We start from the raw sequence: 19,617 nt of genomic DNA, 5'->3' as shown, positions 1-19,617 counted from the left end.
AGTAACATTTCTGTAGACCTGATAACATTTCACTCCTAAGAAAAATTAAAAACAAGTCCTAGATGTCATCAAACAGCTAGTCCGTGTTTAGATTTCTCCAATTGGATCAAAAATACCTTTTAGTTATTTTGAATGAAAATCCAGGTAAGGCTCATTTATTGTGATGAGTTGATATGTATCTTCAGTTAAAGTTTAATCTATATGTTCTTCTCTTTTTCTTCCATCCATTGTAGTTTCTGAAGAGACCATGTCTTTTGTACAGTAGACTATGTTCTTATTTTTATTGTTGCATCCCCATGAGGTTGTTTAAACAGGGTTCTCTGTCAGCTGTATTTCTGTGAATTGGTAGTTAACTCTACAGTCTTGAACAGATTTGGGCCATTTTGAGGAAGGGGTGGGAGGTAGGATAAATGGAAGGGTAGTTTTGTGTACTTACCTCAAGAGATACATTGTGTCTGATTGTCTTTGTGATATATGCAGCCTTTGAAAGATTTTTAGCCAGATCTTCATTTAATTAAGGGTCTTCCTCAGGGTAGGATGTTAATTTAACTGTAGTAGAAGTCTAGATTGTCCCTATTTTTTGGTCTCAGCATTTAGATGATTATGTGCTTCTGGTTCTTTATTCATCTCAAACTTATTTTCCATTTATTTCCTTTGTTTTGTTTTTCTCTTTCCTATTTTTGCCTTCTTATAAATTATTTGACTTTTTTTTGAACTCCGTTTTAATATATCTCTTGGAATTTATAGCTATCTCTTTGCTTTATTTTTTAAGTGACTGTTCTCATGATTATAAAATATCCTTAACCTTTCACAGTCTACTTAGAGTTAATATTGTACTACTTTATGTAAAATGTACAAGTCCTGGAATTTTATGGGTCCAACTACCAATGAACTTGGAGTCATTTCAGTGGCCAGTGTCGAGGTGTGCTGGTGGTTCTGTGCTTCCATTCAGACAGTATCACACACAGTTCCTCAGATTGACTTGCTTTTTGTTTTTAAATTTTTTTTTTTTTTTTTTTTAATTTCTGAGAGAGAGAGACAGACAGACAGCGTGAACAGGAAAGGGTCAGAGAGAGAGGGAGACACAGAATCTGAAGCAGACTCCAGGCTCTGAGCTAGCTGTTAGCGTAGAGCCCGACCCGGGGCTCGAACCCACGAACTGTGAGATCATGACCTGAGCCGAAGTCGGCCGCTTAACCGACTGAGCCACCCAGGAGCCCCTTGCTTGTTGTTTTTAAAGTGTTATGTGGATACAGTGTTTTACAGTTTATGATTTTGGTTACGTTTTCATAAAACTTTAGTTTTATTCACTAAGGGGAGAGGAATTCTTTTAATCATAGGCATTGTCTGATTTTGGCCTTTGGTAATTTAAAGCAGGTAAGAATGTGGTTGGTCAGGGCATTGATCCCTCTTTTGTGAAAACAACTCAACCACCTTCTAACCAAAAGTTCCATTTCATTGTCTTTATTCACTAAGTTGGTATGAAGAACCAAAGTTGGAGAAGACAGTCCCTGACTTCAAAGAGTTTAAGGTCTAGATAGAGAACTATACATGTGTATCTTCAGCTATGTGATATAAAAATGAAAAACCCCATCTTATTCTAGGGCAGAATGTAGTACTTGAACCAGTTAGTGACTGGACTGGGGTTGGATTACCCTTCAGATAGAAACAGGAACACTGGATATTAGACCGTTTTAGGAGTACCCTAATTGCTGTTATTTAATTGGAAGGAAATAACATTTTATTTGAGGATAGCCATAATAATACTATATTTTTCTAATATTTTTTAAGGATATTTTTTAAGAATTTGTATTGTTAGATTTGCTACAAATGAAATGTGGCAAACTTGCAGGCAAGAAAATGTCTACATAGTTGTTTACATTTTGTCTCTTTTCCTTTCAATACTGTTCACAGGATTTAGTAGCCTAGCGGCCTCCTACTTGAATCCAGTAAAATCCTTTGTGCCACAGATGCCAAAGCTCTTGAAGTCTCTCTTCCCTGTCCGCGATGAGAAAAGGGGCAAACAGCTGTCTCCCCTTGCACATCAGGTAAAAGCATCAGGAAGGCAACGGTGAACATTTCCTAATTCCTGGTGGAATGATGCTCTGTGTTGTCCCACTGATGCTGGAAGGGAGGGATAGCAGTGGTGAGGGGCCTTAGAACCAGCCTTTTCAGGCCTAGTAAAGGCTTGTGATCATTTCTGCTCCACTCTCTTCAGAGGTAACAGAGCTGTTGAAACTTACTGACAGTCTCAATCCTTTCTGCTTTTAAAAAATGCCGAGTACACTGCTAATGTGATTTATGGTAATATTACTTAGAGCAACAATAGTAAAATTTATGAAGTGCACTTAGTGTTGTTTGTGTATTGCCAAACAGAAAATGTAATTCTATTTTTAATTCTTGATTTCATTTCTTATTTCAAACAATTTTATATCATCACTGCCCTTCCCTCTCCACCTCTTTTCCCTCTGCTGTGGTTTACCTATTCCTTCATTTAAAATATTACAAGTGATCACTTGTCTTATTTCCCCTTTTTCTTAAAACTCTCCACCAAGCCTTCAAATAAGTTTTAGAGAAAATCTTAGAGGGTTTTCCACATAATCAGGAAACTGCTCTCATGCGATGGTGAATGGGAAGCCTGTGGGAAATGTAATTTCCAGCCTTATGTAGGTGTGAATTCAGCAGAAAATGATAAATGAGGATTTATTTATACTCCTTCAAAAACACATACAGTGCAAGTTCAGTTGTTGAAATAGGTCTTTTGACATCAGCTTATCCACATTCACTTAAAACATTCAAGTTGCAGAAATGCAGGTGAGTCCTTGTTCGAGACTTTAACTACTTAAAATAATTTTCTGAGTTTACGAATGCATATTCAAGGGGGCTGGTATTAGTTTTGTAAGGCTGCAATATAGATATATAATGTTTTTCAACCTTGCATTATATAAACATGTACTTAAGCAGACACGTATACATATTGGATGAAAAAAATCATGATTTTGGATGTTTAAACTAAGTGTAAGCACATAAGGAGTGCTTGACAGTTACCAAAGGACTCTATGAAGTAAAAGAAATAGCAAGTCTAATTCTTGGTTGGGTTTAGCCAGAAATTATTTTTCCAAGATTTGCATACATTATTCTGTTATTATGTCATTGTTCTGTAATCTACCATGCATGGACTCTCTTGTGTCAGAATTTCCATTTTTTAAGAATGTAACTTTAAAAAAATCAATACCAGCATGACCTCGTACCCATGCCTATTTGGGGGTGCCTTTATAATCTGTATTTACAAGCACCCAGGTGATTTTTATCAAAATACAAGGTTTGATAACCACCATTTTCCAATTGTTATTTAATGAAAACAGTTATTGAAGTTAAAGGAAATTGGCATGTCATTAGAAGTTATTGAATCAGACTACAGTTATAGTTAGTTTTGCAGTGCTGCTTTGAGTTTTTGATGTTGCAAGTCAAATCACCTGCTATAATAAATTATTTTTACTGTTTTGCCGGTAAATGATTGGTTCTTCTGGATATGAGAGGAACAATAATGTGTTAGAAAGAAATGTAGTGATTGGCAGGTAACTGCATTTTGTAATGTCCTGTTTAAGAAAGGTGATCTTGAGAGATTTCAAAGATACCTTGTGCACTATTTGTCCATTTAGTTTACCTTTTTGAGCATATATGAGCAATGGTATTGGAGAGAGTGGCCCCAAATAGTTAACATTTCATAAATGAATGATAATATAAATACAAAACTGGCCTTAATGAAAATGCCCAGTGGTGGAGCTAAATGGCCCAGTTTGTGAAAGCTTGAGCCTACTGAAAGACCTTTCCTGAAGGTCACGGGGAGCTGCATCTTGCCTGCACCATTCCAGTCCTCATCTGACTTGACATCATACCTGAAACACTTGCATCTCGAGGCTCCAGTGCTGTGATGTTTGCCTGGCATCTCTTCCGCTGACTGCTCAGTCTTTCTCAATTGCCTTTTTGGGGACCATCTATTCCATCAAGCTGCAAATATTCAGGTGCCCCAGAGCTCCATTCTGGGTCTTCTTTCCATGGGTCATCTCATTTACTTCCATGACTATAACTATTTATGCATTTTCAGTGTTCAAATTTCTCTCACCAGCCCAGACTTTGCCCCTGATCTTTGGCTTCATGGAGCCAACTGCCCATTAAGCTTTTCCACTCATAAATCAATTAGGCATTCACCTTTTACAAGTCCAGAACATTACCATTGGTTTCAGCACACAAGTCTGTTTACTCCCAACACACAGACTACTTAAAAATACATGTGCTTCTCAGAATGCTGCGCAAACATCCACCTAGTTGCTCCTATCGCAAAGAGTCCATCAGTAAAATAGGTACTGCTTCCAATCCAAATGACTTTTGACGATCTCCATTTTTCATCAGTCATTCATGCCACCGTCGTCTCTTGCCTACATTATTCCAACAGCCTACATACAGGTCTGTCTGACACTTTTTGCCTCATGAAGTCTATTCGTGAAGTAGCCAAAGTGACCTTCCAAAGTCTTACTTTAATTCATGGCTTGAAATTTTCTACTGCTTCTCACTAAAACTGAATAAAATCTAAATTTCTTACTGTGCCTTACAGCATCCTTTATGATCTGTTCCCCTGACTTTTAATCTTTATGTCTTTTATTTCTTCTTTGTTCACCATACTAAGTCATGTTGGCCTTTTCTCCTTCCTTCCCTGCTTCCTTCCTTCTTCCCTCCCTTCCTCCCTTGCCTCTTAATGTCATGAACACATGAAGTTCATTTTCGTCTCAAGAATTTTTTGCATTTGCCTTTCCTTATACTAGGAATACTCTTTCCCAAAGTCTTTACATGGCTACTAGGTCTCTAGTAGAGCGATCTACCATTTAGAGTGGTCAAAATAAGCCAGTGTAAGGAAGTATGCTTGCACTTAGAGAGGCTTTGACCAGCTAAACTAAAGCAACAGCTTCTACCACATCAGTATACTATTACCATATTTAGTCTTTTCATTGAATGTTATTGTTATGTTTATATGTTTATTGATTAGCTCTTATCTAGAATTGGTTGACCATTGACACATATGCAGATTATAATATTAGTTTGTATGTGTTAAGTGTCATCCAGTAGTATAAAGTACTATGTTTGCAGTTTAGAGGTGAGAGAATCACATGTGAGTGGGGATTTGCAATATCAAGACATGATTATGAACTTTCTTTCCTAGATTGATGCAAGTTCCACTAAAGAACTATTCCTAAGGAGGGGTAAACTTAAGCTTATCATCAGGACTTAGTTGATGAAAGATGCTTGTGCTCACGTCATTTTTATTGACTGTTTCTGATAATGCTCTCAGGGAAGTAAAGCATAATTTTAAATGACATTGCCAATATGGAGTTTTCTCTTACTTAAATATGCTTTAAGTTGTTGCTACCTAAATGGTGTTTCATCCTTGGAAATGGAGCCCTGTAATGCGAATGGAATTTCAAAGTAACAGCAATAAGAACAAAGCTGTATTGGTTAGACTTCTTAAGTGCTCCCCAATTTTTTTTAAATAGTAGTCTTTACTATAATGGCATCCCAGTCACTTGGAAATCAGCTTTGATACCTAAAGGTGAGGGTCTTACTGTTGTTGATGACCTGTCCTGCCTCTCCTTGTGGAAGCTCTTAGTCTTCGAGAAAACAAGTCCACTTATTTCTGACCAGCTTTGTCTCAGGGTTTCCTCTGGTGTTACCTACTAGTTAAAAGGAGGGGAGGAGGAGGTTCTCTCCAGACTTAATTAACCGCTATAGGTTAATCTATGATCTCAGAGAGCAAATGCTCCATCATTCTTCCTGTTGCCTTGTCAGAGTCTTGCTTCAAGTAGGGAGCCCGGAAGTATTTTCAAGCCCACCCTTGAAAATAATGCAATCATCATCTTCCTCTTCTAAATAATGTACTTCTACCAAAGCAACATATGATTGTACTTTTTTTTTAAAAGCCAGTATTAACTCGTTGTGCTTCGGGTCAGTGAACATTTATTTGTTTGTTTGTTTACACTCTTGTCAGTGCAGTTCTTTTCTTTTATCACTATTATCTAGTTGATGTGTAAAAATACTTAAGGAACTTTAGATTCATTTCTAAAATTTTTCATCTTAATTTGTTTTAATGCTCCTAGAATATCAAGGTATTTCTTGAGTAATTATTTAGAAAATACATTTGATCTAGGTATCTCTGCAAATTTTTCAAGGGCAGAGTCTGTCTTCATTTGAATCATAAATAAAATAATCGAACATTAGAGGACCTAAGAGAGAACCCTATCATAGATAACTAAAGATCACTCCTCAAGTCACAGTGTGACAGATCAGCATATTTCAGCTTTCTATGTTCAGTAACTACCATCTCCAGTCCACATTTCTTCCTCTCTCTACCAAAGAGATCATGGGAGACTTTGTTAGATACATTATGGGAATAAAGGGACACCATGTCCATGGTCTTTTGCTATATCACTAGCCTTGTAACAAGCCTAAAACACATTCATGCTGGCGAACATTCCTAGACGACTCTGTTCACTGCCTGGCTTTGCCATAGCTCTGTGTGAAGAATCTAGTGTTATCACTTACCAGTAGCATAAGAAATACATAAATGCCATGAGCTTTGCTCTCCTTTTTGATTCTGTGTTTTATTTGCTGCTAGTGCTTTGTTAGTGCACTCATTTCAATGGTCTATATAAATAGTCATTAAATAATCAATATCTGAGACTAAAAAACTTGGTGTGTTATAGAATAACATCAACGACAGAACCCAGAAAAATAGAAATCAGTGCATATGCCTAAAAGAAATCTGGATCAATTCTACAGTATGGGAAAGGATAAATTATTAATACTGCATAAGATGTAGCAATAATAGATAGTAACCTTGCTGAAGATATATAAAGTGAAACAGCACAAAAAACCCCACATGGTTTGAGTATCAACAGAAACAATATGTGGTAACCAAATAGACCGTGTGTGATAGGACAATCTTTTATTTCTACTTCACCCCTAACTTTCTCTTTTTTCATTTTTAAGGCTGTTTCCCACTGAACTATGATGAAAGATATTAAAACTTCTTCCTTTTTTATATTTCTGTCCCAGTTTAGTTTGAAGACTTAAAGTCCTTCCCTGAAATAGCACAATAATGAAGAAACTCACATGAACTCACCTGAATGCCACCCTTGGCATTATTAGACCATGCTTAGATTACTGCACTTGGTTCTGGATATGTCACTATAGGAAATCCATGGACCAATTGGAATTATTTCAGGGTATAACGTCAGAAATGATTTATGAGGGAGGATTAAAGGAGTTATTTATAGCTTGACCAAACAATGACTAAGAGAGCTGACTGTATAAGCAGTCAAGGGACGGCAGCACTGAGGCGGAGAGAGCTGTGTAGGATGGCTCTGCTACAGCAGGGGGTGGAAGGCGCAGAATGACAGAGATGAAATTAACAAAGAGAATGGTAACAGCTGTGAATAAGTAGAATGATTTAGAGATAGCAGGGTGCTCTCTTCAAAAAAGCACCGTGGAATTTCTGTCACTTCTGGTTTTTTTTTTAAAATAAGATTTGAGAATATAAAAATAGTCCAGGTAATAACTGAGGAATGGGATGGGCCCTGTTTCTACCAGTCATTCCTATAATTTCACTATTTGGTGGAAGAGAGGCAGAAGTTGTGTAATGAAGGCAGGATTATTCTCAGAAAAGTACTTTTAATCAGAGTGTCCTTGACATTTTCAAACAAGAGTGTTCAGTACTCTCCCTCATGAAAAGATACAAACATACAACCATGGTGAAACTCTAACGAAAAGATTAATGTTTATTAACTTGTTCTTTGGAGTCAGCAGGTTTTCAGATCAAGATGCTATTATTTTTTGGCATTATATTTCAGGATTTGAACAGATTCATGGACCTTTTCTTGTAGGGTAGAAATAACAGTTTACTCCGAAGATTTAAAAACAAAGATTCTGGGGCACCTAGGTGTCTTAGTCGGTAAAGTGTCCAACCTCGGCCCAGGTCATGATCTCACGGTTGGTGAGTTTGAGCCCCACGTTGGGCTCTGTGCTGACAGCTAGCTCAGAGCCTGGAGCCCGCTTCAGACTCTGTGTCTCCCTCTCTCTCTGACCCTCCCCTGCTCATGCTCTCTCTCTCTCAGAAATAAATTAAAAACATTAAAAAAATAAATAAAATAAAAACAGATTCATACATTTTACAAAATGTTTTGGTTTGAACATGTTCATAAAGACTTATGTTTCTCATTTTTATGGAGATTTGTTTTTGTTTGTAATCAATTTCTGAGTTCCAGAAATGTAAAGATTTTGCACTGAAAGAGGTGGCAGCTGACAAAATCGCTGTCTTTGACCTTCTGATGCAAGTTTAGTAACGAATCTGGAAAATAATGAACTGCAATTAATGAAAGCTGTACTCGTATTCAAGTGTGTTTCTCAGACAGCACATAAAATAATTGAAAGAACTTCCTGCTCTCTAATTAGTTAGATTGAATTAATTTGGCATACTAGCTTTTTTCATGTATCAAGAAGTTTGTTTTCAGATGAAGCTATTTATGTGCTTCAGACTTTGGGACTCCAGATGATGTCTTTGGTTCATTTGGATACTTAAAGAGTTAATATTCAGATATCATTTCCAACATCAAAAGCATAGTCCCATTTTGGGGCTATATGTGCTTTACAGTCAGTCCCTTTTCTGTGTCCTGCACTTTGTTTGGGGCTCTCTTGTCAACCACAGAGATATTTTTTCTCTTTCAACACTGTTTACAGCATGGAGGATGGACAAAGCCTTGAGGTGAGAGAGCAGCACTGCACATCTCTGATACTAATTGGAAAGATGCTTATATAGTTAGTTATTCCATCCTTTGTGTCAGCAATACTTCCACATATAAAATGGGGACAAAGAGGGGGTGCGTGGGTGGTGCAGTGGGTTAAGTGTTTGGCTCTTGATCTCAGCTCAGGTCACGTTCTTGAGTTTGAGTCTTGCATCGGGCTCTGTGCTGACAGTGCGGAGCCTGCTTGGTATTCTGTCTCTCCTTCTCTCTGCCCCTCCCCAGTTTGTGCTCTTTCTATCTCTCTCTCTTTCTCTCAAAATAAATAAAGAAGCCTAAAAATACAAATAAATAAAATGGGAAAAAACAGACCAACTACTAGTTCTTCCCTTGTGCATAAAGATGCTGTTTTAGGATTACTCGTACTTGGACTCCCTTGATGAAATAAACCTTAACAAATGCTGCTCCATGTGTCATCACCATAACTAACTAAAATAAGAAAAAAGGCTTTGTATCTTGTTTTCCAGCCTTTAGTGGTCCTTAATTGTTCATATTATTTAAAAAATAATGTAGGTGTGACTGGGTGGCTCAGTAGTTTAAGCATCTGACTCTTAATTTCAGCTCAGGTTATGATCTCATGGTTCAAGAGATCGTGCCCAGAGTCCAGCTCTGCATGGAGCCTGCTTGGGATTCTCTCTCTCCCTTGCTTTCTGCCACTGCCCTGTTTACATGCATGCTTTCTTTCTCTTTCAAAATAAATAAACTTTAAAAAAATGTAAAAAAAAAAATGCATATGTGCATTTCCCCCCTGTAATTTAGTAAGTGCCACACATAATAAATACATTTGGATATGTTATGTACATTCAATTGTTCTTGAGTTCGTAAAGGCAAGTTTGCCTTTGGAGTACAGACTTTTCTTTTCTTCTTCTTCTTCTTTTTTAAAGTTTATTTATTTATTTTGAGAGAGAGAGCAAGCTGGGGAGGGCCAGAGAGAGAGGGAGAGAGAATCCCAAGCAGGATCTGCACCGCCAGTGTGGAATCTGATGTGGGGCTTGAACTCACAAACTATGAGATCATGACCTGAGCTGAAGTTGGATGCTTAACTGACTGAGCCACCCAGCGTCTTCCCCACTTTTTAAAAAATTTAAGGCAAATGATTTCCATTCAGTTGCTTTATGGATGAATTCTTAGTCACTTTTACTACTGTTAGTTTTCCAAATTTTTCATAACGTTTTGCTGCCTATCTTTGCCCCAAAAATGTAAGGCTACTATATTGGCAGATACTGAGTTGACAGTGTTGTCTTCATAATCAGGTATAGTAGCTGATCTGAAAAATAGTGAAAATAAGAGTTTTTGAGTGAGTACAGAAGTTGATTGAAGAGACCTCAGTCTGCCACTCATTTTTCAGACATTGTCATTGTACACTTTTGTATGATTCTCTAGACCAAGGAATGGGAAACTTTTTTTTTAATTTTTTTAAATTTTTTTAAATGTTTTATTTATTTCTGAGAGAGTGAGAGAGAGAGAGAAAGACGGCGTGAGCAGGGGAGGGTCAGAGAGAGGGAGACTCAGAATCTGAAGACCGGCTCCAAACTCCGAGCTAGCTGTCAGCACAGAGCCCGACGTTGGGCTCAAACCCACAAACCATGAGATCATGACCTGAGCCAAAGTCGGACGCTTAACCGACAGGCACTCCACTAAAATAAACAAACTTTAGCCACACATAAAGATACAAGCTATTTTACATGTGGTAAGTACATTTTCCATTAAGACATAGTAAAAGGACCAGTATAACCAGCTATTGCAATGTGGCACAACTTCCCTACCTACATATACAGGAAATAAAGGGGTTAATATCCAATTTCCATTTTAATTTGGGAAGAGACAGGAGTACTGGGCAGATAAAAAGCATTCTAACGGCAACTTCCGTCTTTAGTTACTGGACTGCTGTGAGGACGGGGTGTGTAAAGGAGCTCACCGATAATCTGAGGGAACCTGTCGTGCCCTCCTCCTCCCACCACAAATGCACAGTCATGGTCACGGGGACAGCCTGGCGGTCGGGTGCAGACACGTGACTCAGGTCTCATCAATGGCACGGGAGTGACAGTGAAGGACCTCACTTTCGGACTGGCACCTGGCCCCCCCTGGAACCTAGGCCTGCCCGCTAGGACGGACTCGTGGCTGTGACGTGGCCGGGCCACGTGAACCATGCCCCGGAGGGGCAGCGTCCAGGGTCCAGCGTCCAGCTCTGTGCGGCGGTGGGGACGTCCTCCGTCCCTGCTGTGCAACACGGACATCACGAGCCACATGTGACGTCTAGGCACTGCAGAGTGGCTGATAGGAGCGAAAGGCTGCATTTGAAGCATTATTTAATTTTCCTTAGTTGAAGTTTAAATGGTCGCATGAGACTAGTAGCTCCTGTGCTGGGCGGCACTCCTCTGGGTGGGCTCCAGGAGGTTTATGGAGGAAACTGCGCCATCTTCCCTGGGCTGTCAACAGAAAAGTAAGCCTCTATCCTCCGGAGCCATTGCGTTTTTGAGTTTTCAACGGTCTTTGCTCTGATACAATAATCTTGATATAATATGTGAAACTACTCTGGCATTTGTCCCATTTCTCAAGTCAGGCTGAGCTGCAAGCTGTTCCTTGACTCCATCTAATCGCTGCTGCAGTTCTTCTGATGTTATTTCTCCAGGGGTGCCTAAAAGATTGTGGTCTCTCATTAGCCTATAATCTTCATCGTTGAGCTCATTAATAAACTGGTAATAGGCTTCTTCTCTGCGGAGACGCTCTTGCTGCCATCTTCTCTCACTTTCACGATGATTACGGTCTTGAGATGAGGCTTCTTCACCACCATCGTCCGATCTCGACGGGTTCATACTGAGATTCCTGGCTTTCTTATTTTCCTTTCAACATGCTTTTAATGTACGCAGTGGTATCCATCCTTCAATTGCTTGTGCTTTTTTGGAGAGCTGCCCAACAGGTTTAGGTGTCTTCAGTTTACTTCTGAACCTTCACTTTCTTGCCACCCCCGCCCTCCGTCCCGCTACTGGTTCCTTCCCGGCCGTTGCGACGGGAGCTCGTGCCGGGGTACGGTTCGCACTGCAATAAACAAACTGGGCTCAAGGGCCCAAACAACCTCTTCCCAACCGAGCCTCAAGGAACGCTTCCCTTAGCGACCTCATGGGAAACTTTTTTTAAGGGCCAAAAAGTATTTAGGTTTTGCAGGCCTATCAAAACTACCCATAGATAGTACTTATAATAAATGAGTCTGGATGTGTTTTGAGAAAATTTTATTTATAGCCCCCAAATTTGAATTTCATATAATTTTTTCCTGTTACAAAGTATTCTTTTTCTTCATTAATTTGAAAATGTAAAAACCATTCTTAGCTTACAAACTATACCAAACATGTGACAGTCTAGATTTAGACCCAGTTTTTAAAAATTTTAAGATTAACAAATACTCTCTTTTAAGTAAACATCTTTTGTCCTTCACAGATGCTTGAAAAACTAACAACCGTTATTTTTAATGAAGTGAATATTACATTCTTTAAAAAAATGTAATTTTTTTCACATGAATATTTAAGAAGCGTTAATAGTTATCATGTGGAAGTTTAAAAAGCAAACTAAATTCTATGAGAATTTAGAATTATTGTAAGAATATATTCATGTGGCAGTTTAAAAAGTAAACTAAATTCTGTAAGAATTTATAAGAATTTAAAAATAAGAAACTGTATCTTTTATCACAACTCCAGAAATACTAGTATTTAAAGTTTCCTATACATAGTACCTCAAATAAGTTGAACTAACACACATATAAATAATATAGTGAAATAAAAAATCTGTTTTGATGGTCTCAGTCACTCTTACCCTCTGATTAAATACTTGTTGATGGAAGAAATAGGCCTTTTAGTTGTTTTGTGTAATTAAAGTTAACTGGGAGTAGTCCCCGAGTTCCTGTTTCTGAGGAGCATAGGGACTCTGTATGTGGTTTTGCTCCCACTGTTTCCCCAACTTCTGGCACAGTCTTTGGAATATAGCAGGCACCTTACACATGTTTGTGAATGAGTAAATTAATGATATCCAAGGTTCCTTATTTGAAAGAAAATGGAATTAAATTAATATTGTATCCTGAATGGCTTTGGGACTGATAAACATAAGTAGAATCTTTGGATTTATATTTTACACCAGATATAATTGTTGATTATTTAAAACTGGGCTGATAGTAAGCCAAGCTAGAAGTCTCTTGGAAGATACCACAAAATTCCAGTGATTAGGAAAACCATGGTATTTCCCAAATGTGCTGAGTGTTTACTGCGTGCCAGAGATTTTATATGCATTAGCTCAGCAATGGTGCTGACTTAGATCAGCACTGTCCAATAGAAGAATGTGAGCCACACGTGACTTTTTAAATTTTCTAGCAGGCATATTCAAAAAAGTAAAAAGAGAAGCACCTGGGTGGCTCAGTTGATTGGGCAACCCTGACTTCAACTCAGGTCGTGATCTCGCTGTTGGTAGGTTTGAGCCTCATGTCGGGCTCTGTGCTGACAGCTCAGAGCCTGAAGCCTCCTTCGGATTCTGTGTCTCTCTCTCTCGCTGACCCTCCCCTGCTTGTACTCTGTGTCTCAAAAATAAACAAACATTAAAAAAAATTAAAGTAAAAAGAAACAGGTCAAATTAATTCTAACAATATATTTAATCTAGTATAATCATAATACTGTCACTTTAACCTGTAATCAATATAAAAAATTTACTGAGATATTTCCTTCTTTTTTCTTCTGTAAAGTTCTTGAAATCAAGTGTGTATTTTACATTTCTAGCACATCTCAATGTGGATACTAAATTTTTGCTGGAAATACTTGATCTGCATTTAGAGTTCATGAAGTAGACAAAATAGATACCCATGCCCAAGCTGTTCTAAACGTACTCAAAGGCACTTTAATTTTTAAATTTATATGTTAATAATTAAAATTAAGTAAAATTAAAAATTCACTTCCTCAGTCACATTAGCTTCATTTCAAGTGCTCAGCAGCTACATGGGCTGGTGGCCACCATGTAGGACAGCACAGAGGTAGAGGGTGATATTAGATACTGAGGTGCTGAGGAAAATGAGACTTAGGTAGATTAAACAGGCTCTAAGGTTACAGAGCCTAGTGAGTGGCATACTGAGATTTATATTCAAGAGACAAAATTACATGCACAATTGTGACCTTATGCGATTTCACTACATCTGATTAAAATATTGCAAGTGATTATATTTGTAGAATGAATGAATCTAAAGTATTTGAAAGAGGGAGGAGCACCTGGGTGGCTCAGTTGGTTAAGTGTCCATCTGACTTCAGCTCAGGTTACGATCTCACAAGTTTGAGCCCTGCCTCGGGCTTTGTGCTGACAGTTCAGAGCCTGGAGCCTGCTTCAGATTCTGTGTCGCCATCTCTCTGCTCTTGCCCTGCTCACATACTCTCTCTCTCAAAAATAAATAAACATTAAAAAAATTAAGAAAGTATTTGAAGTAGAGACTGGTCAAACCATGGAAATACACTCAGTAGGACCTATTCATATTTTCTTTTCTTGCCCATTCCTTTCTAAAAAACTTGTCTGTGGGCAAGGGAGAATCATCGACTGTTTTATGGCAGGAGAGAGACATGGTTAAATTTGTATTTTGGAAAGTTCTTCTTTCTGACTGTAATTTGGAGGGTAGATTAAAAGAGGATAAAACTGAAAGAATCTATTCAAATGTATATAAAAACCTCATGAGGCATTGTAATATTGGACAGAAAAATGAAGTCACCTTCCCTTGCCTGACATTTTGATATTTGATGTCACTGATTGTAAGGGGCATGAGGCAGGTGGGATAAAAGTGTGTCTGGCAGGGGGCCAGCTGGCGGCCACCTGTCATCTGCTCTGCATGGCATTGCTTAGAGAATGCATGTGGACTGGATTACGACCTTCCGGATGGGCAACACCAGAGATGATCAGGCTTACATGAACAAATGACTGATGGGTCAGGTAGAATGCTGAGTCACTCGTTTAAAATAAGGAATCTAATTGCCAGATGGGCAGAAGTGCTGGAGTCATCATAGCTAACACACTCTTGCCCATATCACCCTGGAGAGGCAGCATGTAAATCATGAGCCAGCTCTGTGAGTGGGGAGTCCGCTACGTGAGCCGGTGCTTGTAGGCAGCTGAAGTGTCGGTCTCTGGACTGAGTGGAGGGTGCTTCCTACCAGCTTTCCTCTTGTGACTTTCCAGTTCCCCTTCTTCCAGCCTAACTACCCTGCCGCTGATTAACATAACCTTTAAAAAGTATGTTTATATTGATTAGGTTATTGCTGAGTCTCGATCTTTAGGTAATTGTACGTGTCTGTCTTTATCCATTGTTTATTACACTTTTCAGAACATATTTAAAGATTAGGAAGTATTTATATGCACTTGCCTGCTTGGTCTTGTTTATTATATTTTTCTCACTTTAGAAGCATGAAAATCAAAGGATGTCTATTGATTGTAGCAAAGGTAAATCCTACATCTCTTGTTATATATTCTTATGCTTGGATTTAAATGATTGGTTAGAGTTTTAAAAAGGAGCAGGGGGCTTCTGGCTGGCTCAGTCACTAGAGCATATGACTCTTGATCTTGGGGTTGTGAGTGTGAGCCACATGGTGGGTGTAGAGATTACTTTAAAAATTAAAATCTTGAGGTGCCTGAGTGACTCAGTCGGTTAAGCATCCAACTCTTGATTTCAGCTCAGGCGGTGACTGCACAGTTCATGAGATAAAGCCTCATGCTGGGTGAGGACCTGCTTAAGATTCTCTTTCTCTCTCTCTGTCTCTCTCTCTCTCTCTCTGTTCCTCTCCACCTCTTAAAATAATAAATAAAAATAAGACAAAATCTTAGACGACATGGAGGATCATATTTGCTTTTCAACCATTAGACAATGACATTTTAGAATTAATCAAATTCAAGGTAAGGGATAATTATTTGGAAAGGTTCATTTTCAAACAAGAAAAGAAATGCATCAGAAAATTCAGTGTTTTGGAACAAAGTGTATATTTTTTGCTTTAAAATATTTTTTTCTGGGGCACCTGGGTGGCTCACTTGGTTAAGCGTTGACTTCAGCTCAGGTCATGATCTCGTGGTTTGTGAGTTCGAGCCCTGCATCAGGCTCTGTGTTGACAGCTCAGAGCCTGGAGCCTACTTCGGATTCTGTGCCTTTCTCTCTCTGCCCCTCCCCACTCGTGTTCTCTCTCTCTCTCAAAAATAAAAAACATTAAAAAATTTTTAAATATTTATTCTCCCCTCTACCTACCCCTGTGCCCAAGTTTCAGAATGTCTCCTCTTTTCCAGATTCTCTGTAAGTGTACAGTTTGGCCTTGTTCATGTCACTTAAGTAATTCATTTGGTCACTTATGTATGTATTTATTCATTCAACAAACATGAAATTATTCTCCTCTGTATGGAAATATGGAGATGAATGAGCCATAATCCATACCCTTCAGAGAGCCAAATAGGATGATGTTGTAGATGTTGTAGTCTGTGTATGTCTGGGGCTGGCTGACACGGTGAAGGCATGCCCTAGCTGAGACAAACGTGACTGGCTGCGCACCAGTTAGAAAATGTTTGCCTAGAGAGAAGGAAGAGTACGAGGGAGCTGTGGCAGAGCAGTGTAGTCAGTGCAGAGTGGGGTTAGCCTAACAAGGGAGGAAAGGGTGCAACCTCATGGAGAGGTGAGGGTCTTTAAGTGTTGCCAAGGTGTTAAAACTTTATATTCTTTTAGGCGGGGGGCTGGCGGGAGGTCCTCCCAGTAAGTCTTATGCCTAGTTGAAATTCTGAGTTGATCTTCCCTCTTTTCTTCATTCACGTGGCATGTGAAAACCAGAGTTAAAAAATGATGGGCTGTGATATGAGAAGTGACCCTCATCTTTTCCCTGAAATACTTGTAAGCAGTTGTCTTGCTTATAATCTGCTCATCTGTTAAGTTTCAGTGATGCTCAGCAGACAGCATGATTACAGGTTCTGCTGGTGCTGGAGAAGTCAGTGCTTTTCCGTCTCTGTCACTGACTCACGGGGCAGCCTGGATGCATTTAACCATTAGGTGAATGTCTCTGAGCCTTGGTTTCTGTAGTGTGAGATGTAGATAATTACACTTCTATTCGCTTGCCTCATGGGACTTCTCCTTAATATTTATAGCTGCAAAATACTTTGCAGTCATTTTTATTAATAGTTGCCAGATGTGTCGTAAGGATTAATGAACTTATGATCTGAAATGTTTTGAGCTCCTGAAATAGGACGCAACTGCCTGCACAAGGGATATGTAAAAGAGCATTAAAATGCAAACAATACACATTTGGAAATTTGAGCTCTTATGTGTGAAGGACAAATGGCACACTTAAGGTTTCAGTACACTTTGTAGGTATTTTTGGTATCCTTAATGAATACCTGAATTTGGTATCCTGAATTCATCACAGGTCATAGCCAAATACAGAAAGCTGGGTGCCCCCCGCCCTTGCCCCTGCACATAGGCATATGCACAAGTGCACATAGGGACAAAAATGGACACTGATTCTGCTAATACCACTGTTACCCTCCTCTCTATCATCCATCCTTCTGGGCATCTTTGACTCTGTTTGCCCAGCCTCCCCAGCTGGTTGTTTCCAAGTGTTCAGTAGCCATTTCCATTTCCTTTTCCTCTTACCATCCAAGTTCAGACTCTTAATGGCTCTCCACCAGACCATTGAAGCAACTTCTTAATTGATCTGTCCAACTTTTGTATCTCTCCTGGTTCAGAATTAATCTTCTCTACATGTAACTCTTATCACTCCTCATTCAGTACCTTTGATAGCTCATTGCTGCAGGTGAAAATCAACCAGGAGCTCACAAGGCCTCCTGTACACGGCTCTAACCTGCTTCCTTCTGCCTGGTGCAGGTCACTCTAGATCATTCTCTCTTTCTCAAAACCTCCTGGAAGATTGAGTAGCTTTTCTTGGGGCAGAGGTGGCAGTAGAGGGAACACATCAGACTCAGAGAGCAGCTCCTTTGCCGTGTCATTCTTCATGTTGGAAGTGTCCCCCTGCCCCGGGAAAGCCACTCAGTCTTCAAGGCCTGTCTCAAAGTAAAATTGCCCTCATGAGCGTATTCTAGGTCTGTTTCATTTATCATCCCTTCTACTCTGAATTTTCTCTGCATTTGAAACTTTGATTCTAATATCTATCATTTTCCTTGATGTTTCAGTTATTTGCATACATGTCCTTGCCAGTCTGTTGAGAGCAAAGCCTGTGACTTTGTGACCTTTGTGTTCCTCACAGTGCTTGTTGCAGCACCTTGCACACCAAGACCTGAGTCTTTGTTGAACTGAATTTGGACAATGAATCTGAGTCCCAGTTATTTTTTTCATGTAGGACAGCTTTATGGAAACATTTGAAATATATAAAAGTAGAGAGGATACTAGACTGAATCCCTGTGTGCTCATCACCTAGTGTCAGTAACAGTTACAGGCACCTAGGTGGCTCAGTCAGTTAAGTGTCCAACTCTTGGTTTTGGCTCAGGTTGTGATTTCACGGTTCATGGGGTCAAGCCCCACATCGGGCTTCACTCTGGTAGCATGGAGCCTGCTTGGGATTCTCTCTCTCTCTCTCTCTCTCTCTCTCTCTCTCTCTTTCTCTCTCTCTCCCCTACCCCCGTTCTGTCTCTGCCCCTCCCCCACTCTCTCAAAATAAATAAGCTTTAAAAAAAAGGAAACAATTTCAAAAAATGGATACATGGCCAAGCTTGTATGCCCATACCCCACCCTCTTTCATACGCACTTCTGAGTCCTCTGGTGGAAAAGTACCTACCTGACGCTCACTTGGCCAGAGTTGGTTTCTAGCAGCCACTACTGCCTAGCTTTCCATGGAGAGGGCATCACGAGGTTACAGCATGTGAACCAGAGAAGTAGGTGTGCATAAAGTACTTGACATTACACTCAGGACCCCTCAGACGTGATCTTATGTTTGACACTACTTCTAGCTATTTCAGATGTGTGTAATCATCCAGTGTCTGGCTCTGCACCCCTGTAATCCGACTGGTGGAGTTGGGGTGGGCCTGTTTATGATGCAGATGTGTTTCTTGATGAAGAAGTGGCCATTGGGGGTGATTGGCTGTGACAGGAAGCTTGTGAGAGGGAGATGTAAGGTCTCAGCTTAGTGGCCTGGAGCCATGACATTGGACCCTGGGTACCAGGGGTGACTCCAGATACTATGGAAGAAAGTAAACATAAAAATAAAGACAGCAACCCCTGAATCCAAGGACTGTAAAGCAGATTGGAGGATCCTTGCTTGAAAATAACTCGAGTATCACTGTCTACCAAGTTGCCAGCAGAATGGAGAAATGGAAATTCCTGTGCAGGAGAACCAGCTAGGTGCTGTGAGGGACAGGGGAGTGCTTTGTTGTGCAAGTTGAGGGGAGAGGTTTTCCTGGTCCAGAGATCCAAGGAAAGGCTGGATGATTCTTGTGGTTGAGGCCCTCATCACATGCAGCTGCCACCACCAGGATTTCTTCCTTCATTCTCTTCCGTTGGCCACTCATATTGTCTTTCTTTTTTAAAGTTTATTTATTTATTTATTTTGAGAGAGAAAGAGAGAGAGAGAGAACATGAGTGGGGAAGGGCATAGAGAGAGGGAGAGAGAGAATCCCAAGCAGGCTCCACGCTGTCAGCACAGACCCCAGGGCAGGGCTTGATTCCACAAACCATGAAATCATGACCTGAGCCAAAATCAAGAATTGGACATTGGATGCTCAACTGACTGAGCCACTCAGGTGTCCCTCACATTGTCTTTCTTAAACATACCTCTGATAC

At 39.7% G+C, this 19,617-nt stretch overlaps 1 protein-coding gene across 2 annotated transcripts in view; it reads left to right on the top strand.

The window, feature by feature from the left end:
* KIF13B (kinesin family member 13B) overlaps nucleotides 1-19,617 on the top strand; it is a 210,292-nt gene that overhangs the window by 177,005 nt on the left and 13,670 nt on the right. For both annotated transcript variants that reach the window (XM_077769703.1, XM_077769702.1), the window contains exon 37: nucleotides 1,915-2,048. In XM_077769703.1, coding sequence (XP_077625829.1) covers nucleotides 1,915-2,048 — 134 coding nt within the window. The remainder of the gene's footprint in view (nucleotides 1-1,914; nucleotides 2,049-19,617) is intronic.

This window comes from Crocuta crocuta, unplaced genomic scaffold (assembly GCF_008692635.1).
Source record: "Crocuta crocuta isolate KB4526 unplaced genomic scaffold, BGI_CrCroc_1.0 scaffold551, whole genome shotgun sequence".
NCBI lineage: Eukaryota > Metazoa > Chordata > Mammalia > Carnivora > Hyaenidae > Crocuta > Crocuta crocuta.
The sequence above is the reverse complement of the archived record's forward strand: the minus strand, read 5'-3'. Positions and strand labels throughout refer to the sequence as shown.